The following is a 26,400-nucleotide window of genomic DNA, read 5'->3' on the forward strand; positions in this document are numbered from 1 at the left end:
CAACAGTATAGTCCACAGCCCCTCTCCCATAACCAAAGAACTATTTCCTTACACCACAGCCTTACTACCTGTGTGAGAAAGCTCTCCCGAATAATTAGGTTCTGCACAATTTGCAGAAAGCTGGGAGAGTGGGAACTTTCCCGACTTCTTCAGGCAGGCTGCTCCGTAAGGTTGGGACCACCACAGTGAATGTATGTGTACAGTGAGCTGTTGATTTTGCCCATATGCAGGGTGGGAAGTGCAGAAGGTCCTGTTCAGATGAGTGGCGCTCCCATGGCAGACGGTAGGGAGAGAGGCAGTCCCATAGATACAAAGGACAAAGCCATGGAAGGCTTTGTGTGTGGATAGCCAAAACCTTGAACTGAGCCCAGTATCTGAAGGGAAGCCAATGGAGTGATTGCAGAATTGATGGAGTGATTGCAGAATAAGAGGAATATTCATGCTCTGCCTAGCTCCCAATAATAACTGCGCTGTGATATTCTGCCCTATTTGGATTTTCCAAGTTGACTTTGAAGGGAGACCTATTACAAAAGTCTTCATGTTACCACGGCAAGGATTACTGCTTCCCTAGCAGTAATGCCGGATCTAGTATAACCCCATGGCTCTTAACCAAGTCTGCAATGGTCAACTGAACCCAACTGAAAGTGGGGAGCACAGCAGCCTTCAAGATCTCTGCCTTCCCAACTAGCATCGCTTCCCTCTTGTCTGAGCTTAGTCTTCAATTTGTTCGTTTCCAACCATTTGACCATAGCTGTCAGGCAATGACTCAAAACCTCCACTGCACGGCTGGGTGTCCTCTGCATGTTGATGACATCCAATTCCACAGCTATGAATGATTTCTCCTAAAAGGATTTACATGGCGGTTGAACATAATGGGGGACAATACTGCACCCTGTGGAACCCCGCAAGGTAATTCCGACACAGAAGGTATGTGCTCATGTCACCCAGTGAGCTTCTACAGCAGACTGCGGATTCAAACCTGCAACTCCCACCTGCTCATCTGAAATGTATGCAACGTTGCTGACAATGAGTGATTCCGCACACGTTGGATAATGCACTTCCAATCCTCTTTACAGATCATTCGAAATGGATTTTTTTGTGCGCAGAACAAAAAATCCACCTCAAACGATTGATAAAGTGCATTGGAAGTGCATTATCCAACGTGTGCGGAATCAGCCATTGTTGCAGTAAAACAGATTAAAGCGCATTATACATTATGTATTCTAAGTGAACTTCTGCATTTTGCATGAACTGTCTTGTATGTTTTTTAACATGTTGTATAACCAATACAGGTGCACGTTCATCTTCGAAAACTAATTAAAAGTAGCGGGCACTATCTAACTTAATGTCCTCCAATCACTGAATGGACCAGGGGTGATTTACTCACTTAACTCTTTCGGTCATTTTCCACAGATTTATACTTCTATTTTGCAAGTGGGATACAACGTCACTTTTTGGCTAATTAGAATGATATACAATAGAAAATATGAATATTTAATTGGGCATTAAGCCAATCATAGTTTATCCATGCTATCACATGGAAAAGATCTTAGATTTCTGCATAAGATGACCCATAAAAATGCCAACTCAGATAGAATGTCAGAGTTTGAATTGGAAGGAATCGCAATTGGACTGAGGTGACAATTTTACCTTTGTATCGTATGCTATAGGAATCTTAATGCATTTCATAGAAACGTTGATTGTTTGAAACTTAATTAGGAAATGTTAGCAAACCTAATTCTTATTGCTTTTCTGTGTTCCATCTTTGTCGGATTTATATTAATAATCATATATGTTTTGATACTTTGCTTCTTTAAAAGACTAGAGCGTATTTCAATAAAAAGAAATAAACTCTAGAAGGACTCTGCATGTCTCGATGGGGAAAAGCTTTGCAAGAAGAACCTTATAAATAATTTTGTTCCGATAAGCAGCACTGGTTAGAAAGCGAGTTCTGTTTTGCAGGACTTAACTAATTGCTGAAAGCTGCCCAAGAATAAAGATAAATCTTTAGTCCAAGATACTGGAAGCTTTAGTAAGACACAGATAAGAATCAGTTACAAGCTCCTAGATCATCACTCCTTCTCCTACCCACGGTGCTACAATGACCTCACGGCCTTCCAGAACTGGTTCTTTAAGCGGCATATCTGAAAACAGCGGAATTCCAGTTGCTTGGTATAAAAAGGGGAAAGCCGCCAGCTACATCCCCTTCCTGTTTTTCAGAGTGATTTGAAAAGCCAATGTTGGAAAGAAAAGACAGACTGAGCAGAGTTCTGGGGTTGGATCCCACAGCAGGACCTGCACAGGTCAGTGGGCCGTTTACACCAGCTCAGTCCAGGAGGCTCCAGGTTGGGAAGTGGGTATGGCTCAGTAGCGGAGAATTTGCTCTGCATGCAGAAGGTCCAATCCCAGACACCTCCATCCAGCAAAAAGGATCTGGTAGCAGCTGACATAAAAGCCCTGGAAAGTTGCCACCAGTCAGAAGAGAGAACCCTGATTTTGACAGACCGATGATCTGACCAGATACAAGGAAGTTTGAAGGGCTCATGTGTTCTACAAGCGCTGGTGGCGCTGCCTTCCCCCAGCACACCTCCTTATTTACTTCATGTACGCCCTACTTTTCTCCCCAAGGTGAGCTCCTTCTCTTCCGATGGGCACCCATGAGCTTCCCCAAGCATTGGAGAAAAGCATCACCACTAGCTGATGGATCCATAGGATTAGATCATTGATCTGGATCCTCATGTTTTTGAGGCCTGCAGGTGTCCAACATCTTACTGCCGATATATCAGAATAACAACAACAACATTCGATTTATATATTGCCCTTCAGGATGACTTAACACCCACTCAGAGCGGTTTACAAAGTATGCTAAAATTATCCCTGCAACAACAATCACCCTGTGAGGTGGGTGGGGCTGAGAGAGCTCCTAGAAGCTGTGCCTGACCCAAGGTCACCCAGCTGGCTTCAAGCGGAGGAGTGGGGAATCAAACCCGGTTCTCCAGATTAGAGTCCTGCTGCTCTTACCCATTACACCAAACTGGCTTTCCATCCTGGTGGCCCAAGGCAAGTGTCTCTCTGAGGACACTTGGAACAAATTCAGACATACTGTGCCAGCCTTCGTTAATAAAAACAGCACCATTCAATTTATATACCACCCTTTAGGCCAACTTAATGCCCACTCAGAGCAGTTTACAAAAGTGTGTTGGTATTATCCTCATGACAATCACCCTGTGAGGTGGGTGGGGCTGAGAGAGCTCCGAAAGAGCTGTGACTGACCCAAGGTCAACCTGCTGGCTTCAAGCAGAGGAGTGAGAAATCAGACCCAGTTCTCAGATTAGAGTCGTGCCGCTCTTAACCACGACACCAAACTGGCTCTCCTCCCAAGATATGATGGAAAGGAAGAGACCCAGAAATCATTTCAAGGCAGAAAATCCTCGTCTCTCTGACCCAAAAGGTGTAACATTGGGATACAGTATCAGAACACGAGTCGGCATTCAAAACTGCACATTATGTATGAGCTGCTGGCCGGGGAGGGAGGCACAAGTTTGCTTCCCGGCAGAAAAGCACCGTAAACAAGGGTCAACTGCCCTTCAGGTCGCCTAATTGGGACCCTGCGAGAGGAAGAAAAACAGCAATTCATTGCCATCCCATTCATTAGATGATGAAATGGGAGGTACTCCTAGATCGGGTCAGCTGGAGATTAAGATGCTTAGTTGGTGGGGAGGTAATCTTAAAACCAGAGGCCACGTTTTCTACTACGGCAGCGCTTTCTGAATGCTCCTTTGAGCCCAGAGCTGGCAAACATTCAAACGCCAATAATCTGTGTTATTGCTTTAGCAAGCAAGGCGTAAACAAAGCCATGGCTGAAGGTACATGGGAGGCAATAAAACATAACATGGTAATAGGACAAGAGGACGAGCCAGACTCCTCTGGTTCCAGTCTTGCCGCTGCCTACCCTCTTGAGACCCACTTCTCAAAATTTTATTTTTTATTTTATCGTATTTGTATTCCGCCCTCCCTGCAAGCAGGCTCAGGGCGGATGAGGCCATGGTAGCCCCTTCGGTCTTTTGACATGACGGCTACCAAAGCTAAGTAAAGAAGGGAGACCCTGACTGGAGAATACGATCATGCAAAATGGATCCACAAAAATGCGCTAAATAATTATAGAACATGTATTGTCGAAGGCTTTCACGGCCGGAGAACGATGGTTGTTGGGGGTTTTCCGGGCTGTATTGCCGTGGTCTTGGCATTGTAGTTCCTGACGTTTCGCCAGCAGCTGTGGCTGGCATCTTCAGAGGTGTAGCACCAAAAGACAGAGATCTCTCAATTATAGAACATTCATAGATTTTCAAATATTCAATAGATATAAGCGAAGTGACAAGTGATAAAGTGTGATGTGCTCATGGGAAATAATCTACCAAATGTATTGTCGAAGGCTTTCACGGCCGGAGAACGATGGTTGTTGTGGGTTTTCCAGGCTGTATTGCCGTGGTCTTGGCACTGTAGTTCCTGACGTTTCGCCAGCAGCTGTGGCTGGCATCTTCAGAGGTGTAGCACCAAAAGACTTTTGGCGCTACAACTCTGAAGATGCCAGCCACAGCTGCTGGCGAAACGTCAGGAACTACAATGCCAAGACCACGGCAATACAGCCCGGAAAACCCACAACAACAATCTACCAAATATTCCACAGTATACAACTAGTTCAAAAAATGCATCTCAATAGACATCTAATCCAATAAATGCATAGCTTATATTCAATAAATTGTGTGTTGTGTGCCGTCAAGTCATCTCTGACCTATGGAGACCCTATGAATGAAAGACCTCCAAAACGTCTTATCATTAACGGACTTGCTCAGATCCTGCAAACTGGAGGACGTGGCTTCTTTTATAGAGTCAAGCCATCTCGTTTTAGGTCTTCCTCTTTTCCTGCTGCCTTCCACTCTTCCTAGCATTACTGACTTTTCCACAGAATCTTGTCTTCTCATGAATAAATACTGGTGTATAATAAATATGATGTACAGCTGCAAAGTTCATATACGCATGTTACTGATCTGTTTTCATTACTATATTGCAAGTATGCCAAGATGGAAATCTCTTCTTCATGTTATCTTCCCTGAAGGGCTCAGTGGCAGAGCCCACGTTCTATCGCCAACATCTCCAGTGAGAAAAATCAGGAAATTGGTGATGTGCAAGATCTCGGCCCCAGACTCCAGAGACACTAACTGACCTTGACGGATCAATGGAACTCCCCGCTCTGCCATGCAAGTTTGCTGAGTGACCTTGGGCCAGTCAAAAACACTCCGCCAAACCTACGTCACAGGGTTGTTGTGAGGATAAAACACAGGAGTGGAGAACAATGTAAGCCGCTTTGGGTTTCCACTGTGGGAAAAGGCAGGGTGTAAGCAAAATAAATAAAGGGAAAGAACAAATTAGTGAACAACTGAAAAAAGTAACCCATCCCTCCATGCCATCAGAGCGGCATGCACCAGCATTCCAAGCACGTGGCATCAATTTTTGTGCCAATATATGGGTAGCACTTTCTGGGGGAGAGTAAGGATATACAGAGAACCACCAACATAGCTTATGCTGTGCGGAAGAAATCCAAGAAGCATTCCCAGTGCCCAGAAAACAGTCTCTTCAGTGAGCACCAAGTGAAAGGGAAAAAGCATGGTGCGGAATGCGAGGCGATTATCCTGCATCTCTAGGGAAGAGAACGTAAGAGCATCCAGGCTGGGCTGGACCAACAGTCCATCAGGTCCAGCAATATGTTCCACAGTATCCAACCAGATGCCCCCAGACGGGCCTGCCGAATTACAGTTAACCTTCAGGTACTGAGTTCAAAACCAGGCTTTTCGGTCAGTTATTTGTATTTTTCTGTGAACTGAGACTTTAGCTGGGTTTAATGATACATGAGATCTTTGGACTGGGAGAACTGCAGGATTTGAAACAGAACTTCTAAGACGCAAAACAAAAACAAACAGAATAGAGTGGTATAGTTACTGGTTCCCGCTAAAATGAATCTTGACCATCTCAGCCTAATGCCTTTGGTTAATAAACGTATTCGGGGTTCATCTAGGAGGCTGTATTTTGTTCCCTTAAAAGACTGGGAAGCAACTGCCAAAAGGAAGTACTGCTGCTTTCGGGATTAAGATTGAAATCTACTGCAATAAAATGGCACAACATTAAAAACCACGTCTCAAATTCACTATGAAGCATTTTGGAAATTTTTAGTTTCAAGTGTGAATTAAAATGAGCAAAGATTAGGGCAGACACTGACTGATGGAACAGCTCAGTCCCATCTCGCTGTGCAAACCTTCAGCGGAAGCCGAATCATACTTCTGTTTGTCTTATGTGAACTGGAACGGAACCAACGAACATGTTCCTGAAGCTTCACAGGCTTAAGCTGTCAAGTCAGAGCAGAACCCAACCCCAAAAGTTGGGTCCCTGCCCCTGATATCAAGCAAGGGCACATGGGAGAACACGATCTGGGAAAGCAGACAAGCGGGGGGGGGGGGTTGCTTATTGCCTGACATAAACCCCCCTCTTCCACACAAATCAAGGGAGCAGTCCTGCCCTTCGGGACAGCCAAGCAGACAGCTGTTTTCAAAACTTTGATCCACAGCCACGCAGTCTTGAAACTTTGGTTTGCAAAAAATCAAGCAAGACAATGTACTAAAAAACTGCCTGTACCAGAAGTTCATCCATGCTGGTCTGACATTTCTCCAGGTTGATCCGCTTAATCGCCACTTTCTCTTTCTTTGGGCTGCAGTACGCTGCTTGCACCACGGCCGTTGCCCCGCTGCCTGGAAAAAGAAACACACACAAGGCACACAGTCAGAACCTCGTTCAGAAGTTTGGTCGTTTCTTGTTGCAGTGCTGTCTGGCACAGAGAGCTGCTCAGTGCGTTGGGTTTGTGTATTTTAGGAGAGTCCTCCGTTCTAATACACACAAGTATGGAATCATGGGTGGATGGATGCTTTTATAAGCATTTGTGGTTTCTTTTTAAATGGCCGTGATGCGGGTAGCACACACGGCACGGTGGCCCCAGGAGCTTCTGTGTCTTCCCTGATACCTCTTCAGGGGCCAAAATACCCCGCCCCCCCATTGCTGTTTCAGAACCTGAAAAGACACCGGAGGGGAGCGAAGAGCTCCCTGGGGCTGCCACACCACATGCACTCCCCGAATCAGGGCCTTGTAGCAATCTTAGAAGAACTACAAACGCTCCTAAAATGGTGTTGGCGTCCACGAGATAGACTTGTGGCCGCTATCCATTGTAGTTTAGATCTTGGCCTGAGGAAATCAGATTAGATATCCACTCACCATGAAACCCACTGGATGACCTGGGGAGAGCCAGTCATTTTCTCGCAGTCCCAAAGGACTGTCGTAAGCATGACATGGAGGATGCTAGAACCAGGCACGCTACTCTCAGGATCGGTGGGATAAAAATGTACTAATAAAATCTCATGTGCCTACATCGACTCCGTTCATAAAAGGCCAATAGAGGACCAAAATAGGATGCGAGCACGCACTCCCGGGGACAAAATGCAGCACACGGAGCAGCCTTGAAACCGCTGGAATCTCACCATCTTGAGCTGGGAAGACCGAGCAAAGTTTATCCCTTGGGGGGGGAGAAGGGGTGGGTCAGCACCACAGAAGTTACACTGCCATCTCTCATGCAGCAGGAGAGGCGGCAACACAGATTAAAAGTGCTACTCCAGCTAAACAAAGCAGCTATTTACAGCGATACCAAATGGCACAGAAAACTCCAGTTAAGGGTGGCTTTGCTCATGCTCGGACAACACTACGCAACCCCCACCTAACTGAGAGCCAAGCTACAAGTGACGCCTGACACAGGTTGGACACTTGTCAGCTTCCCTCAAGTTTTGATGGGAAATGTAGGCATCCTGGTCTTGCAGCTGTAATGGAGAGCCAAGCTGTAAAACCATTTCCCATCAAAACTTGAGGGAAGCTGACAAGTGTCCAACTTGTGTAAAGCATCACTTGTAGCTTGGCTCTCAGTTTAATTCGAATGGCAAGGGGGCTTCTGGGGCCCGTACAGAGTTGCAGCATGCAAAAGCCCTTGCATCATGCCCCAATTCCCAAAGCTCTTTATACGATACAGAGGGTAGTCACAGCTCAGAGTCAGCGCTCCTCCTGGCTTCTCCTAAATACAACCTCCAGCGGAAAAGGTACCGGAAGGAGCAGTGCTGGAAAAGATGTTTAGGGGCCAGTTTATAACAGCAGGTGCAAAAAGCCCTTCTGCACACAATCCCCCACCCCACCCCCAAATTCCTTGAAGCAAAAGCAGGAACTACGAGGGACATTTGCTTATTTTACAAAATGTATACCCCTTTTCTGCAGTCGCAAGGGCCGTCGAGGTGGCTATCAAATTATTTACATGATAAAATTACATTTTAAAAACCTTTGAAACCAACCAAAAAAACCCACGTCGTTAAAACAATTAAAATCAGAGCTAATAATACAAAAGGGATAAAAACAACATTTACAAGATTGGGCAGGAAGAAGGGATCATTGAGGCAACGCCAAATGAAACAAAACAAAACAAAAACGTCTTCATGCGCTGGCGGAAGATGGCAACAGAAGGGGACAGAGAAGGTCCCCTGGAGAGAGAGTCCCAGAGTTTTGGCGCCATGACCAAGAAGGTCGTCTATCAGACGGCCTCCCACCTAATCTCATCAAGTGGAGGCACCCAAAGCAGGACCTCCGAAGATTATTGTTGTCATCTGTAGTGTTATCATGCCTGTGGAACTCCATCCCACTGGTATTCCTTGAGCATCATCCAAGTTGTAGGCAAGGCTTTATTTTCCTGGATCGTTTGATTAACGTTTTGTTTTTCTCCTGGCTGACAGTATTAATATTGCTGTTCTGTTTGTGTTCTTTTCTGCTGCTGTAGACGTTAAAATATTTTAACTTCATTGCCTCCATCTGCTGCTGAACAAACTGTCATTTAAAGAATTTTTCCTGCAGCTGTTGTGTTGTCCGACTTTAATAACATTTTTAGAATGTGGTTCTTTGAATGATTGTTTTATTAAAGGAACCACCTCGAGAGCCTCTTCCTCACAGGCAATACAGAAACTCTTTCAATAAAGAAAAACATTTCCCTGAAAATGGTAAAAACTATCCTGGACTGTATTACTTGAGGTTAGCGCTTAAAAGGAGCCTTTATTAGAGGGTTCACATTAGAACACCGTTGTCCAGACTTCTAGTAACGGAGCACATTTTTGCCTTCACATTAAAACTGAAAACAATTATAAATTGCAAACATTAAAAAAATGCAAGAGCAGCAACAAGATCAAAATGATATGGAAAATGATTTTAATGACCGAGTTGATGTATGACCCAAAGCGTGCCAAATTTCAGTGAATAAATTCTGCGTGACTGGCCCTCAGCTTCCACGGTTGAGTGGGGATTCGAACCCAAGTCTTGCAAATCTTAGTCTGACACTCTATCCCCTACACTATGCCAGCTCTCTAAAGTACTGTTATTCTAAATTCCCAAAAAAGAATAGGCCATATGAATTCTTCAGTATACTATAATAGATAATGGAGTCCATTGGTAAAACAGTAAAGAGTCCTGTGGCACCATTAAGACTAACCAACTTTATTGTAGCATAACCTTTCGAGAACCACAGCTTTCTTCGTCAGATGAGAGAGTGCTACAATGAAGTTGGTTCGTCTTAAAGGTGCTACTGGACTTTTTACTATTTTGCAACTACAGACTAACACGGCTAACTCCTCTGGATCTACGACCATTGGTAAAACATATTCGATGATGAGAATTTAATAACCTTCAAAAAGCAAAGACGTCCTCACAATGGCCATTTGCTTAGATTGCTTTAAAAAGGGAGCTGGACAAATTCAAAGGAGAAGCCTATGAGCGGCTATTGGTACCAACAGCTAAATGGAGCCTCCATAGCCAGAGGCAGTATATATCTCTGAAGCTCAGTCGAGGGGGGACAAAAAATACCACCGTGCTCTGCTAGAGAGTTTCCAAGAGGTGTTCAGCTGCCTGATGAGAAACAGGGTGCCTGACTAAAACCACTTTTGGTCAGATCCAACATGGTTTTTCCTGTATTCTTACCCTCAAAAGGCGCTTATACCAGCATGTGTGTGTCACTGTCCTATACTGTGATGCACTTCTGCATTGAGAGCTAAGGATCCAGTCATTACCTGAAGATCGCTCACCTCATCGGAGGTCGACTGGACAGAAGTTAAGCAAGTGAATTGTAGAGTAAGGCAGTGGGAAGCCACCTTTCAGAGAAAGATGTTTCTTTTACTAAATAGTTTAAATTTCTCCCAGCACAATCTAAAAGCCACTAGGCTAGGTGAGTTAGAAAGTCCCGACGCCAGAACTGGCTTAAAACAGCTTCTTATACGCTCCTGAAATGGAAGACTCCCCAGAGGATTAAATGAACAGATTCTACAATCGGGACAGATCTAAACCTCTATTCTCGCCCGCCACCATCCCATTCATACAGCCTGTCGCCGTCTGTTTCATTACAGAAAATTGAGGCCCAGAGAACAAATTTAAAAATATCTAAGTTGCGGCTAGACGCTCAAGCGAACGTGCACTTCGGCAGCGACAGCCCCACGTCTGGCTGAACACAGCCAGGTTTCCAGGCTGCCTGCGAAAAACGTAATAAAGGCATAGCTGCAATTCCAGAAGCCGGCTGCGTTGCTATGGGATTTAATTGGGAAATTCCTCAGGAGGGGCAGGAGGAAGACGGGGGGGGGAGTGCACCTTGATGCTCTGGAAGAGATGGCGTGAATGCATTACAAATGTGAAAAATGCAGAATAAAGATTTTTAAAAGTTATGGCGTCAAGACCAACTGTAGCCAGGAAGTTAAAGAGCCACCTAAACGACGGACAAAGAATTGGGGGGAAGATTCCCCTGGTTCTCTTCTCACACCCCTTCTCCCCCATAAAAGTCCAAGCTGGTCTCCAGGAAAAAGTGGATCCCCCAGAATAGCCAGAAGCGACACAATGCCAGCCACTTGCTGGAGTGTGTGGATGGGTGTCAAACTGGGTGCCTAGTAGAAGTGAGATCAGAAAGGCTGGAAAACAAAAACCCCACTCCCTCCTTTACTTGTGTGTAGGAAACAACTGAAGACAGCCAAACGCCTGAAAAAAACAGGGCTGTACCTGCCTGTAACTGTTGTTCATCGAGTGTTCTTCTGTGCAGTCCCACACAGAAATGCACATGTGCAGTTTGCGCATGCGCAGTTCCCATGTGAGACTGCACAGAAGACATGACGATGAAAACAGGGCTGTACCTGCCTGTAACTGTTGTTCATCGAGTGTTCTTCTGTGCAGTCCCACACAGAAATGCACATGTGCAGTTTGTGCATGCGCAGTTCCCATGTGAGACTGCACAGAAAACACGATGATGAAAACAGGGTTGCACCTACCTGTAACGGCTGTTCATCAAGTGTTCTTCTATGCAGGCACACATGGGAACGCACACGCGCAGGCCAGTTGGCCTGCGCATGCGTAGTTCCCATGTGGGACTGCACAGAAGACACGACAATGAACGAGAGCTCTCTGTACAAGCACATGCTTTGAATGAGACACCGACAACCTCTTCTGTGGTAGGAGAAGTTGCTTTTTCTTTTTTAAAAAAAAGACAGGAGACTGTGGTAGCACAGCCAAAGAAGATGGAGACTGGTTCAGGTCCTATTAAATCCCAGAAACAAAAAGGGCATCTAAGCTTTCCCCCCAATGACTGGAGCTGGGTTTTATCCCAGCCCTCCTTGGAGTTCCCTTATTACATCATCCGAGCCTCTCTTAGGCACAGGTAAAAACCCCAAAGGGAATTCCCCAGCAATCGTTTCTTGCCTTGACTGTGGGAAATGACATCAGCAGCCCTACGATATACATATTGTGTGTCTTGCCTGGATCCCGCAGAAAGCCCTACCCTCATTCCTAATTCTAAATGGCAACTAGGAAGCAGCCAAGGGCCCTCTGGTCTGATCCCACTGCTCTACAAAAGACACGCCCTACTTTATTTATAAAGAGCCCCGTGGTGCAGAGTGGTAAGCTGCAGTACTGCAGCCCAAGCTCTGCTCACGACCTGAGTTCGATCCCGGAGGAAGCCAGGTTCAGGAAGCCGGCTCAATGCTGACTCAGCCTTCCATCCTTCCGAGAACCGTAAAATGAGTACCCAGTTTCCTGGGGGTAAAGTGTAGATGACTGGGGAAGGCAATGGCAAGCCACCCTGTAAAGAGCCTGCCAAGAAAACGTCGCAATGAGACGTCCCCCTATGGGTCAGTAATGACTCGGTGTTTGCACAGGGGACTACATTTACCTACCTACTTTATTTATATCTGCTTTTTAAAAGACCGTAAGGGACTCCGGGTGTCAGTCTGGGCTTGTGCCCTTCTACCCTAAAGGCAGCAGAGGTCAGATGCCTTCATCCTAAATATACTAAATGCTGGTGGAATAGCCCTTGCAGTACAGTGAGAGCTTTTCTTCCATGTCAATGCAAAACAGAAAGCAGGAACAGCATATAGCACACACATCGCCCCTCCAAGGAAAGACGCCCAACAGCACACCTAGCAAAAAATTTGGCATCCTCACCCAGATTTCAAGGTCCTAGCCCTCATGAATGAAGCAAACATGATGCCCAGGGAACGACGCTCCAAAAGCTTCTGACAACCAGCAAAGCGCAGACCCAGGACTCTGCTCTGCCGCTGTCACGGTTCTTCTGTTTTATCACCACCACCCCAAACCCATTTACCCTCCCCATCTTATTCTCTGCTGCTGCGGTATCTTCCCAGGAACAAAATTCCACGACCTCTGCAAAACCACTGGCTTGAAGACATTATGTGCACAGATGCATATGCAAACATTTATTCTGAACACAGAACGGGAGTTCCCCACACTGCTATAAAGCTCACTAGGGGGAAAAAAATTAAAAGCTTCCAGCATTTTGGAAATGGCTTAGGTACCCCCCCCCCCAAAAAAATAAGTCCCTCCCTTTCATTGACAGCTATGGAAAGTAGCAAGGGAGCAAAAAGAGCTTTATTAATTCTGTCACATTTGCTTATTTACTTACAACACTATTAACATGTTCAAATTAGATTTGCCATTTGGAAGCCAGCGACTATATTCCTTCCATATCCCTGCCTGGGTTCCTTCCCAGGCCAATTTAAAGGGCACCCAGACTATTCGGTGTAAATTCCCCATGACAGAGGGACAGGATCAGCGCCACAGGACACAGCCCCTCTGTTACAGCCGACAGCTGTCTTTAAAGAAGACACCGTAACAAATGCCGCATTCACAGCATTCACTCTTCGTGTTACCATGGTGCAAAACTTTTAACAGAAAATTAAGCTTCCATAACTAAAGCTTGTATCCCCCTTCATCCTTTTCACTCTGGATGTTAACGAAGAACGTTTTCGTTTGCTGACATTTTGAGAACTGTTGCTATGTGTCCTGGGAACTCGAAGACTCCCTGAGTTCTCAACGTGGAACCTCGGATAAGGTCACAACAGACAAGCTTGCCTTGAAAGGCAATTTGCCCACTGTTGTTGGCATCCCTTTGGAATGTATATCCACAGTTCATGGAGGATCACAGGAAGGCACCAGGCTGCCCAGAGCTCAGCATGAACCACGTCTACCTCCTCATACATGCCCCAGAATCCTACATGGGAAGTGTTGCTTGAATCTAGGTACATTTGGAAGCTGCTGCTCTAAAACTAAGCCTGCATTTTGCAGTTGTTCAGTGGTGTAAGAGGATCGTAGTTTCTTTACGCATGGTGACCAAGTTCTTAAAGGGAGAGAACTTCTGCCTAAGGCGATCCGATGGCTGAGACAACTGAAGCAAGGGACACTCGCAGCTTAGCCCTGCAAAAGTAAACTGAAGCAAAGGAATGCCTTGTGCTTGTGGCGGGGTACTGCCTGGTTCTGTTTCGTGGTGTTCCCCCACTGGCTGCTGTGAATGACTCCGCACATGTTGGATAATGCACTTTCAATGCACTTTAGGTATCGTTTAGAAGTGGATTTTTTGTTTCCCACTCGAAAAATTCAGTTCCAAATGATCTCTAAAGAGGATTGGAAGTGCATTATCCGACGTGTGCGGAATCAGCAACTGGCTCTGCTGGGCTAAGTTGCAACAGCGTCCCTTGGTTCACTTTGGGTGGCAAGGGTGTGATTCTCTGGTGTGATGTTGGTCCCACTTTTGCTTCACTTTGGTTCTGGGGGATTCCATTCCCGTACTTCAGTTGGGCTTTCTCTGGGATGAGCTCAGCTTGCATTTGGGAGTGTTGGCCTCAGTCTTACCTCAGTGTGTTTCTGAAGTGAGAATCAGCCTTGACTTTTTCCCCATAAGAAACAATGGAGTGGCTGGGGGGACCTTCTTTGGGGGTGCACAGAATTGGTCCCCAGGATCCAGTCTTCATGAAACTTGGGGGGATCTTTAGAGAACAGTCAGGAGTAGGTCCATTCCGAATTTGGTGGAGTTTGCTTGAAAAATGCTCACCACAGCCCCCGGGATAGCCCTATCTTGGACCAAAACTTTTGCATTCCAACACATGTACATTATTTAATCCGCTTCAAGGAAATGTCCCTAAATTTAAACTTCTGCAAATGAGATGGGAGAGGTTTCCACCTGACCCAGCAAACACGTTTACTGAATCGAGAAAAAGTAAAATAGTAGATGAATGCAAAGTACACCCCACCCCCCCAAAATCCTGCATGCCATACTACAATTACAAATCAGATTACGTGTAGCTATAAAGCCATTTCGACTGATGAACAAATTAAACAGTCTGATCTAATACAAACAGTTAAAAAGCTTGCTAATGTACTGTAATCAATTTGAGAGAGCTCATACAACAAGAGGCCAATATTAGCTCCATTTTCCCATTGTTTCCCATTAATGCTACTCAGTCTCCTGGCCACAATTCTGAGTAATTTTCCTTCTCCATATATTTCCTGCAATACTTCTGGCAGAGCCAATTTTAACGTGTCAAACATCTTTTTGTATTCAACTATAACACTCTTCAGGCCAAGACATGAAGCAGAAAGTGTTTCAGAGCTTTATTTTTCGGCAGAAAATTTTCCATGTCTACAGATTCATTGCCTCACAAAACAATTATTTAAGGCTACTGCCAAGACAGCATTAGGCAAGTGTGGCAATCTCAAAGCTGTAATACATTTTTAGGTGATTATAGGAATTATAATATCAAGTACATGTCTGTTTCATTGATTGGTAAATAGGAGGTGAAGGGGATAAAACAACAAGACTACTACTGGCCATATTGGTGACGACTCACTTTTTATCCCCACGCAGGAGTACTCACAGGCCCCTCCACGGGGATAAAAAGTGAGTCGTTGGCAACGCAGTTTGCCTTGGAGACCCTGAGGAGGCCACCGTGGTGGCAGGAAGGCCTGGCGTGGTGGCGCGGCCCTCCAGAGGCCCTGAGGAGGCAGCCATGGTGATGGGAAGGCCTGGCACAGGCACTGTGGGGCCTTGAGAGGGCCGCACCGCCGGACCAGGCCTCTCTGCCCCCTGCGCCAGGCCTCTGAGGATCCGCGGAGGTGGCAGGGAAGCCCAATGGGGCGGCACAGCCCTCCCAAGACCCACAGTGGCTGCAGAGGCAGAAGGGAGGCCCGGTGCGGTGGCGCAACGCTCCCAAGGCCCTGCAGTAGCCGTGGAGCTGGTGGGGAGGCCCAGTGTGGCAGCGTTGCCCTCCCAAGGCCCTGCAGTGGGAGCCCGCCGAATCAGTTTTCTAGAGCCTGTTGTATTTTTCCACACAACATGTTCTGTTGCTAGTTACATATAATCATCCAAATTTTAAAAACTGTTATGAAATCACCTGATTGGTTCTGGTTAAGTCAAAACCAAAGCTAAACACTCTTACTGATATGCCTCCATAAAGAAGGGATATTTCAGGCATTAATCTGATATGGAACAGACATATAATGAAATTGATGAGGTGCCCTGGTGAGAAGAGGTAAATTCGGTTGAAATAAGATGAGTGGACACCTATGTTCATGGCATGCCATACCCAGTTATTTGGATGTGCTAAAATTAGCAAATTAAGTCTGCTGTGCCTTTAGTTTTTTTAAGATTGAAAAGCATGACAGAAGTACATGCTATATTGTCTTTATATTCTAGAAGTACTATTACCATAAAAATAATTTCCGCATAACGCATAGAAATTTTGAACATTTAAGCCACACGTGTTTCCTAATCCAATCAAACCTCAATATTTACTTCATTTATATCCCACTTTTCTCCCCAATGGGGACCCAAAGTTGCTCACCTCGTCTCATCCATCTTATCTTCACGACCGCCCTGTGAGGTAGGTGAGGCTGGGTGACGGGCCCAGGACCATGCAGCAAGCTTCCATGTGACTCAGGATTGAAACCTGGTTCACAGGGGTGGCCGAACTTGCTTAATGTAAAAGCCACATAGAATAAACATCAGATGTTTGAGAGCCACAAGACATGATGCATTGAAGTGACTTCAGATGAGGAGGTGGGTTTGGGGGAGTGTCCTGAAAGTGACATCACAGGAAGGGGTGGGGTTTTGGTGCAGTATGCTGGAAGTGACATCAGCAGAAGGGGTGGAGCTTGGGAAGAGCCATCACCTGACCTTTGCCTTGGAAGTGACAAAAGTCACGTCACATCCTTGCTAGGCTTCACCCCCAAAGTCCACAGATATTTTCTGAGTCAGACCTGACAACCCCAATATTTTTATTGAAAATATGAAAGACATGGAAAGAAAGAAAGAAAGAAAGAAAGAAAGAAAGAAAGAAAGAAAGAAAGAAAGAAAGAAAGAAAGAAAGAAAGAAAGAAAGAAAGAAAGAAAGAAAGAAAGAAAGAAAGAAAGAAAGAAAGAAAGAAAGAAAGAAAGAAAGAAAGAAAGAAAAGAGCGAGAGGGAGAGAAAGAGCGACATGGAGAAAGACACAGAGAAAGGAGGAAAGGGAGGGAGGGAGATAAACTAGACTAAAATAAAATGTATGGCCACAGCGATACTCAGAGACCTCTGGGAGCCGCACGATATGTCTAGAAGAGCCACATGTGACTCCCGAGCCGCAGTTTGGCCAACCTAACCCTGACCTAGATCCTAGTACAATAAACTAACAACTATACCACACTGGCTCTCTTCCGAAATTTAGATCAAAACAAAATATCCTAAATCAGATCATAGACTATTGAGGACACTGGAAAGTTGTCCGAATCCTGTTTCTCTAGAAAGCCCGCCGCACCGCTTGGGCTAAGAGCCCTCCTTGATCTGTTATCACAACATGTATCACTTCCTCCATAAACTACATTCCACAAGATTATGGGATCGTTAGTCCAACTAAGACCCTGAATATCGCTATTCTCAGGCTCCTGTGAAGTACAGAATGTTTTATAGTATTTGACAAATTCTTGTGCAATGGCTTTATTGCACATAACTGTGCAGTATTTACTTTTTTTGCAGCAAGAATCAAGGCTTTCCTGTCTTCCTCTGCCAGTTTATGAGCTAGTAATTTTCTTGTCCCGACAGAAGCTTCAGTGTTCTTCGGTTAAGTACACATTTTTAAAGTCTGTTGTGTCTTTTTTAAAACTAGATTTCATTTCTGCGCTATTGTACATGATTGAATTTTGTCTGGTTTCTTTACCTGTACAAGCACACCGTATTTAATACAACGTGGGGCTTGCTTGCTTTCAGTTTGATATTTTTGCATCTAATATTTCATTACTATAAAAACATGCATCTATCTTTATACATTTAGCTAATAATCTCCCTTACATGGTTTTAATGCATGCGTAACATCTTACGGGACTATACATTTTTGTATACTGATTCTCATGTATTGAAATGCCAACTGTTAATAATTTTGTTGATCAGCGGAGATCAAGAACGTACTGATTAAATCCCATACATGAGACAAGGGGGTAAAACAACCCTTGATCAGCATGACGCACATGGATTTTCCCTGCGTTTCTTTTTGATCGCAGAAAGGTGATGCTATAACTACAGGATCTACATGGACAAAAAGCCAGACAGGTCGGGTGGCTGCAGTGAGAAAGAAGAAATCTGGTAAAATCAATTCCCTCTTCTGCTTGCAGAGCTCTGCTTCAAAAAGAACTAAGGGGGAATGCAGACGGTCAGATACAACTCATATAATTACCAACTTGGATCTAAAGAGCACTTTACATGAAGGAAGGACAGCTTGTTGAGGGAAGGGGGAAGACACGCACAAGCTTCTCTGTGGCTGCAGCTCTCCTGACCTGCACGCCATTCCAGGAGACCCTCTAACCTGCAAAAGCAACGTTTCGGGGGGGGGGGGGGGTGAGCTGCTGGAACAGTAAGGGGGCAAAAAAAAACCCCTGCAGGGTGCACAGACCACCATGCACGAATTTGGATTCAAGCCACTGTCTTCTATGTGCCAAAACCTCCAAGCTGTTTTGCCGGAAACACCATGCTCCTTTCTTTCTTAAATAGTATGCTAAAATTTCAGATTCTCTGTTTCTTCCTGCTCTGTTAGTTATCTGCAGGGCTTTTTTTCTGGGAAAAGAGGTGGTGGAACTCAGTGGGTTGCCAGCACAGGGGGCAACTCTTGGCAGGAGGTGGTGCCCCTGGCACCACATACGTGTGCGCAAAGTGCGTGCATGCTCCCAGGACTGCACAATGACATCACTTTGGGTCAGCTGGAACAAGGAGAGCGTTTTTAAAAGTTTAAATTGCCCTCGGCGAAAATGGCCACATGGTTGGTGCCCCTGCCCCCTGATCTCCAGACAGAGGGGAGTTTAGATTGCCCTCTGTGCCAAGTGGCGTGGAGGGCAATCTAAACTCCCCTCTGTCTGGAGATCAGGGGACGGGGCCACCGGCCACGTGACCATTTTCAAGAGGTGCTGGAACTCGGTTCCACCGCATTTCAGCTGAAAAAAAGCCCTGGTTATCCATAAATGCATTCCTATTACACACCAGAACAGTTTCTCCTTCTGCACACTCATTTTTTCCTAAGGTTCTCATTCGGTCAATAGAAGATTCATTAATGTGACTGGAATAAATATTGCACAAAAGATTTCTCTGGAGTCGTATTCGGAAGAAGCAGACAATTCCGGGAAACCATGTATATTCCTGCCATGTACATGTGACACACATACACAAAAACAGCAACAGAAAGTGTTAGAATAGCTATATGCAGCATGAGGCAATATAAAAACAAAATGAGTTGTGTACACACATCAGAATTTTTATAGGAACCATATCCAACATTTGAAGATTCCTCTTAACCTTCCACTTTTAGTTTTACAGTTTTTATATCGATTTTATATCGATTCTCCTACTTGTATTGTCCAGTGATTCTATTTTATACCCCAACGCTATAGGCGTGTCTTCATCCCTATGCTCTGTGGGTACCTTTACCTTAATTTTTACACTCGACTGAATTATTTCTTCAATCAACTATTTCTTTAATTACGGCATGCTTGCCTCTCCCCTGCCCCGTTTGTTCAGGATGTGACTAAATGCATTGCAAAGAACGTATGTAATTTATAGGAAGAAAGGTGAAGGGTCAAGAATTGACGCTCAAGGACTTCTTCCTTGTATTGTCGAAGGCTTTCACGGCCGGAGAACGATGGTTGTTGTGGGTTTTCCGGGCTGTATTGCCGTGGTCTTGGCATTGTAGTTCCTGACGTTTCGCCAGCAGCTGTGGCTGGCATCTTCAGAGGTGTAGCGCCATAAGACAGTGAAGCTTCCCCCCATTAGCATTCCACACCCTGGGAAACTCTGACTCAGCCCAAACCCACCTTCCTGAGTAGATATAAATTACCTGCCAACATCTTTTCCACACTGTGACACTGAGAGATCTCTGTCTTTCAGTGCTACACCTCTGAAGATGCCAATCACAGCTGCTGGCGAAACGTCAGGAACTACAATGCCAAGACCACGGCAATACAGCCCGGAAAACCCACAACAACCATCGACTTCTTCCTTCCCAACTTATGATTTGTAACTCTAGCAGGGGGAAGTACACCACCCCTCTGTCTTATCTCTACCCTCGTATATACTGCGTGTGCCCTCCTAGCAGTTTGTACAACAGAAAAAACTTCATTTTGTGATTCTCAAATATCCACCAGGGCAAGAAATATTAAACTGCTGAGGTTTTTTCAATTGTTTGAGTTTTTTTCCATCTCAGTCTCAACTTAGTTCTTGTATCTAGCTCTCTCTTGGTTTCTTCTAATGTTTGGATTTTCTTTTGTTCGGCCACCTTAAGTCCTCCTTCAAACGCATTCCTGATATCATCTAACGTCGGGAAATTAGTAGTCATTCATGTTTGTTGCGCATTTTTCCAATTTGCAGTATTCATTATGCTATTCCCATTATTTTTTTTTCTTTCAGCAGCTCAACTAAATTATAATCCAACTTCAGATAAACGGCACAGGACCAAATTAATGTGCTTAACTCTCCCATTTAAGTTTTGACGTAAGCATATTAAAAATACAATAACTCCGTCCCAACGCAGTTGTGCAAGAGCAAAGTTGTAGAGAGACAATGGCTAATAAGAGAATCCCATTAATCCTGGCATAATGAATTTATTCCATTTATTTCGCGCAACCAGACATTTGACCCCCTTCACCAGTTTGGGCTTTCAGTTAAATTGCAGGAGCCTGGTTTTAAATGCTTACCATGCAATCCAACACAGAGTTAAGCCCTGTGGCACAGGATTGCACTGTTAAGAATTTTACAGAATTCTACCCCAGACTCAATACACAAAGGTACCAACATACAGAACATTTGCTCAAGCCACCAAATGAAAAAAAAATTAAAGGAATGTGGTTGTTAATCTTCTATCGGTGCACAAACTCTGAGAAGCTCTTAAATCCTTTGTATAGATTTTGAACGTATTAACAATATAAATCAGAACTTCCGGCTAAGGAGCATGCAGAAATCCAATTTAAAGTGCCTAATATAAAATGAGTAGAAGTCGAGCTGAGACAGTGAAAGAAATACACTGTCAAAAGCCTGCTAGTCAGTCTGCAAAAACTTGCTCTTGAGTATGTCCTGTCAATCAATCATAATTACACAGCCACATCTTTGGATCTTGGCAGAGATACTTGCCCGATTCCAGCATCCTTGATGCCAGGTCCTTCTCGTAGTTAGGGCTTGAGAGATTCTGGCATCTACTAACGTGAGCACTATCTAGTCTGACAGAAGCTCTCCAAAATCTCAGGTAAAGCTCTTTCACATCACCTACAATATGAGATGTGGACCGAACTGGGGAACCTTTTACAGGCAAAGCAGATCTTCTGCCACTGAGCTACAGCTCCTCTGGGAATGAATTTCCAAGGACATCTTTGGCTGTAGCTTCTCACTGCTCATCCTTGGTAGCGAGTTCTCAAGTGGGGCGGAGTCCGCCCTGCATCCGTCAACCGTCTTGGAAGAGGCTCCCACAGGTCCAGGAGGGGTTACACTGCCACTGTTTGAGGCCACCTGTTGGGGGAAGCTGCCCACGGCTCATCTCTCACCACCTGCTGACTCCCCCCAGGTAGGTCAGGGGCCCCTCAGTGGCTGGGCTGCAAGCTCATGGGGTTGACAGCATCTCCCTGCCCCAGTGAGGCCAGCTTTGGGGGGCGGGGCTAGGGGAATGTCCAGGGCAAGCAAGGGAGCTGTCCCCCGACAATAGGGTACACCATAGGTGGGGCCCTGTGCCATACACTGCTACTACTATAGAAGCAGGGCCAGAAGAGCTCATGTTCTGTCGTTCCTTTTGCGGGGGGGGGGGGGGGAGAAAAGGGGGAAAACAAGCTTGTATCGGATGTATGGATAGTTAAATTTATTCTATATGTATATGTACATGAAATATAGATTGTATGTGGAGGTAGTATCAATGCATACATCAGTACGATAAAAAAAAATTTAAAGTCATGTTCTGTTGAAGGAATTGAGCTAGCTAACAGGCTCTGCGTGGATGTGTGAGTTCCTTTAAAGACTTCAGGGAACATGGAACACGTATCTTGACTCCTTCCTTCGTGATTCTTCAACATACTGCACTTTGGAAAGCGATTTCAACATAAGGAAAGCATAACATTTGAAGCAGTTGCAGATACAGCATCACTAGAGCATAACAGTTCCCTTTCACCAACACGTTTATAGAGTGCACTGCCAACACATGATGTTGTACCTCTTGTTCCGTTGCTGGGATTTCCCAAAATCTAAGTGGAAGCCAAGGTGCACGTGTTACTTTGTGCGTGTGTGGTGCTCTCAAGTCATAGCTGACTTATGGAGAGCCCTAGTAGGGGTTTTCATGGCAAGAGGTAGTTCAACATTGCCTGCCTCTGCAACCCTGGTCTTCGTTGGAGGTCTCCCATCCAATTACTAACCAAGGCTGACCCTGCCTAGCTTCTGAGATCTCCAGGCTATCCAGGTCAGGACATGTTATTTTAGTATATCTACATTCTCATTCCCTCCAACAAGAGCCAAGCCCTGCTCTGAACCTCAAAGCCATCTCACATTGGTTGCAACCTCCCTTCCTAAACTAAGCATCTCATTTTTAAAAAAACACACTTTGGATCCACGCCAACTACAGCAGTCCCTAGGCCTACGGAAGCAGCATAAAATGGCCTTAAGTTCATGGAAGAGACTGAACCTAAAAACGATGCGGTATAAATGCCCTCTGGAACTGTGAGCGCTCAGCACTTAAGCTTTGGTGAAAAGGCAATTGCCATTCTGCACCAAGAACAAGTCGGCAGCCTGAATTAACTACACCAAGTTCTTTGGCATTGCAGAATTACACAACATTTGCTACTCTGCATCATTTCTTTGGGTTTTTGTAGGAAGACACAAGGAACTAAGAGCAGGGAAAGTTAAGCCACCCAAATCCAATAACTTGAAAGCCTTACGCGGCCGCTACTGAAGCAATTTCCCCCAGACCAGTTTGGCTAGGGATCCTGACAGTGTTTTGCCATCTTCTGAGCATGGACTAAGGGTCACTGGGTGTATGTGGGAGGGAGGCATTTGCGAATTTCCTGCATTGTGCACTGGGGTGGACTAGATGACCCTAGGGGTCCCTTCCAACCCTATGATTCCCAACATCTCACAAGCAACTGGCTCACACAATTCCATGGCGATAACAGGCTTAAGGGCTAGAAGCATGAGCTGTTTAAAATAAAAGCCGGCATTCCCAGGAGTCGATTCACTGCAGAGAATCACAGCTCTCACACAGCCCTATATGCACTGGATCACCTGGGAAAACACACAAACTCAAGCTAGTCCACACCTTCGCCCAACAGCTGTCCTCGTCACACTCCGAGGATCTCAGACCTAAGTCCACAGCGGCATCTCAGCTGTTCGTCACTTCAAGCTAATCTAGGCTCATGACAGAGATATAACGCATACCTCTTAAAACGGAATGATTCAGGCCCATGCTGAGTAACAGATTTTTGTCTCGTGCTCTAGATAAAGCAAGGACGTTTCGCAAGGGAATTTCCTCTTTTTGAAGCATTTGGCAAACAGCGTTGCTAAGATGGCACGGTGCCCACTGGAGTAAACACGAGCTCACTGCGTGGGTACTTTGCAGGCGGAAAAGGAGCACAAGGGGGAAAAAAAATTTAATTGTGACTCGTGTCAACATGGTTTGTGTCACTGCTGCCAGCTCAAAGAAACCTTAACAGATGAATACTTTTTGCTCTTGTAGATTTCTGGAAATCACAAATGGAAGTTTTTCTGTTGTACAAGCTATTAGGAGGGCACACACAGTATTTAGCGACGAGGCAGGGGGTGGTTTTTACTCCCCCCCTACCTGAGTTACAAAACTTAGGTGGGGAAGGAAAAAGTCCATGAGAAGCAATTCTTAATCCTTCACCTTTCTTCCTATAAATTACATACATTCTTTGCAATGCATTTAGTCACATCCTGGGTGCCCATATTTCAGTGCCTGAACAAATGTGGGTGGGGAGGACGTGCCATAATTGAACTCAGATTTCAACACAGGTTAAAGTGTAATATGCAGTCCAAAATCCTGAAATGATTTTTAAGACAAGCAACCCGTTGCTGGAAATTCTGGGTTGTATCCTACTGCTTCGCTCACCCAAGTGTAGAGCCTTTTGCTGGCTGACCTAAAGAGTCTGCCATTGACAGAAGAGGGTCATCGTACCAGAAGAATGTGCCTTAGGCTAGCAGAAAACTCCAAAGTTGACTGCACGGATGGGTACATGAATGCATTTCCAACTAGTAGAGAGTGCAGAAGCACCTTTAAGACTAACCAACTTCATTGTAGCATAAGCTTTCGAGAACCACAGCTCTCTTCGTCAGATGCATCGTCAGATGCATCTGACGAAGAGAGCCGTGGTTCTCGAAAGCTTATGCAACAATAAAGTTGGTTAGTCTTAAAGGTGCTACTGAACTCTGTACTATTTTCCAGCTATAGACTAACATGGCTAACTCCTCTGGATCTATGACCATTTTCAATTAGTGTTTGATTAAAGAATTACCAAAATGAGTGTGAATGCTCATTCTTTTCACTGGCAACTTTGCCCCTTCGCACTGCAATATAAAAATGAAACACCCCTACAAAGCAGTGTGGGGCAGTGGTTAGCGCGTCAGACAAAGTCGGGGACACCTTTATCCTTCTTATCACCTGACAAAGTAACACAGGTGACTAGACTCTCCCTGGGGTGTTCCTGGTTCACTGCACAGGCTCAACACCATCCTCCCACCCTCCCACCCCGCCCGAACTCTCACTTGCAAAAACCGCAGAGTCCAACAGCAGCCCCACCTTGAGAACACCAGTGGCCTGTTGTTATTGCCTCCCAGGGACCGTCCCATAAACCTACAGCCTCACCATACCAGTTTACGCCATTGCCGGGAGAAGTGGCTGCTGGCACACTCATCGCAGCATGCTTACTTCCTGTTGCAAATTCTGCCGAAGACTAACACCACCTTGGTTGCACAGTGAGGGCCAAGTCATAGCTGCAAGCAGGTGATGTGCTGCTAGCGGTATGGACCTCACCCAGGTCCCACGGTGCAGGTGCGCTGTTATGTGTGTTATGTGCCATCAAGTCGCCTCCGACCTATGGCGACCCTTTGAAGGAAAGATCTCCAAAACGTCCTATCATTAATAGACTTGCTCAGATCCTGCAAACTGGAGGACGTGGCTTCTTTTATTGAGTCCAGCCATCTCGTTTTAGGGTTTCCCCTTTTCCTACTGCCTTCCACTTTTCCTAGCATTATTGACTTTTCCAGAGAATCTTGTCTTCTCATGATGTGACCAAAGTACGATACGATAGCCTTAGTTTTGTCATTTTAGCTATGAGATACCAAAAAGAAGCTCGCTGGAACTCCTGTCTACCCGCTGTCATTCCTTTATAATTGTAACAGTTCACTTATATACTGCTCTTTTGGACAGATTACCAGCCACCCAGAGGGGTGAACAAAGTCGGTGTTATTATCCCCACAATACGGTTGGGCAGCTGGGGCTGAAAGGAGTGGCTTACCCAAGGCCACGTGACCACGGCAGTAGCGAGATTCGAACCAGAGAAATGCTGCATGGAAGCTCAATTACTTAACCGCAACGTTAACCAGCTCTCATGGGGTACCCATGACATGTGCCACGAAAGGTTAACAATACTGCTGGAAGTGTTGTTGGTCTTTAGGGTGCTACTGGACCCGAATCTTGCTCTTCTATTACGGAACAACAAGGCCACCCACCCAAAGCTAACCGCTAAACAAGAGGTGTGTGGACATTCCAGAGCCCTTCCTAAGCTTTAAGGCAACAGAGAAGGCCTTGTGGCTTTTGCAGCGCAAATCCAACACACAATAATTGATAAGACTCTGTGCGGAGTCTGCACAAATTGTAAACCTTAATGAGCCAAAAAGATTCCTTGAGAGGGAAACTGAGAAATGCTCAGAGTGGGAGAGTCCCTGGAAGAGTCCCCAAAAATGCCCAAGGTGGGGCAGGAGAGAACAATGGTTTGAAATCAGCTTCTGCTAATCAAAAAAAGGTTTTATGCAGCCCTTCAGGATGTATAACAATTCTAGGACTTTGGCATCGAAGCCCATTCGAGTTTCTTGCTCTCATCATTGCAGCGATACAGTTGAAAAAGCAACGGAAGGGCTTTTTACTAGATAAGAGAGGATATGCGCCGCAGTTTATTATTTCTCCATTCATGATTTCCAAACGTCTCTCACAATTTAAGGGGTGAATCACTTTTTTTTAAAGAACTGAAGGTGACAATTTCACAGTGTTGCAGAACAAGTGTAGCAAGCCTTATGAAATGCAAATTAATTGTAATTTATACAGCTTTGATGGTGCACGTGGCACTTTACAGAAGAACAGAGATAAATGACAAGCTGCTTGTCCCAAGGAGATTATAACCTAAATTGGGGTGGCGGGACAGAGGAAAGACAGAAGGGGAAGAAGGGATACAGGTAGCAAATC

General features: G+C 45.3%; 1 protein-coding gene across 1 annotated transcript in view; it reads right to left on the minus strand.

Annotated features, from left to right (window-relative positions):
• Nucleotides 1-26,400, minus strand: part of OXSR1 (oxidative stress responsive kinase 1) — a 113,789-nt gene that overhangs the window by 81,843 nt on the left and 5,546 nt on the right. The window contains exon 2 of the mRNA XM_054991313.1: nucleotides 6,688-6,800. Within this exon, the coding sequence (XP_054847288.1) occupies nucleotides 6,688-6,800 (113 nt within the window). The remainder of the gene's footprint in view (nucleotides 1-6,687; nucleotides 6,801-26,400) is intronic.

Source organism: Eublepharis macularius, chromosome 11 (genome assembly GCF_028583425.1).
Source record: "Eublepharis macularius isolate TG4126 chromosome 11, MPM_Emac_v1.0, whole genome shotgun sequence".
In the NCBI taxonomy this organism is placed as follows: Eukaryota; Metazoa; Chordata; class Lepidosauria; order Squamata; family Eublepharidae; genus Eublepharis; species Eublepharis macularius.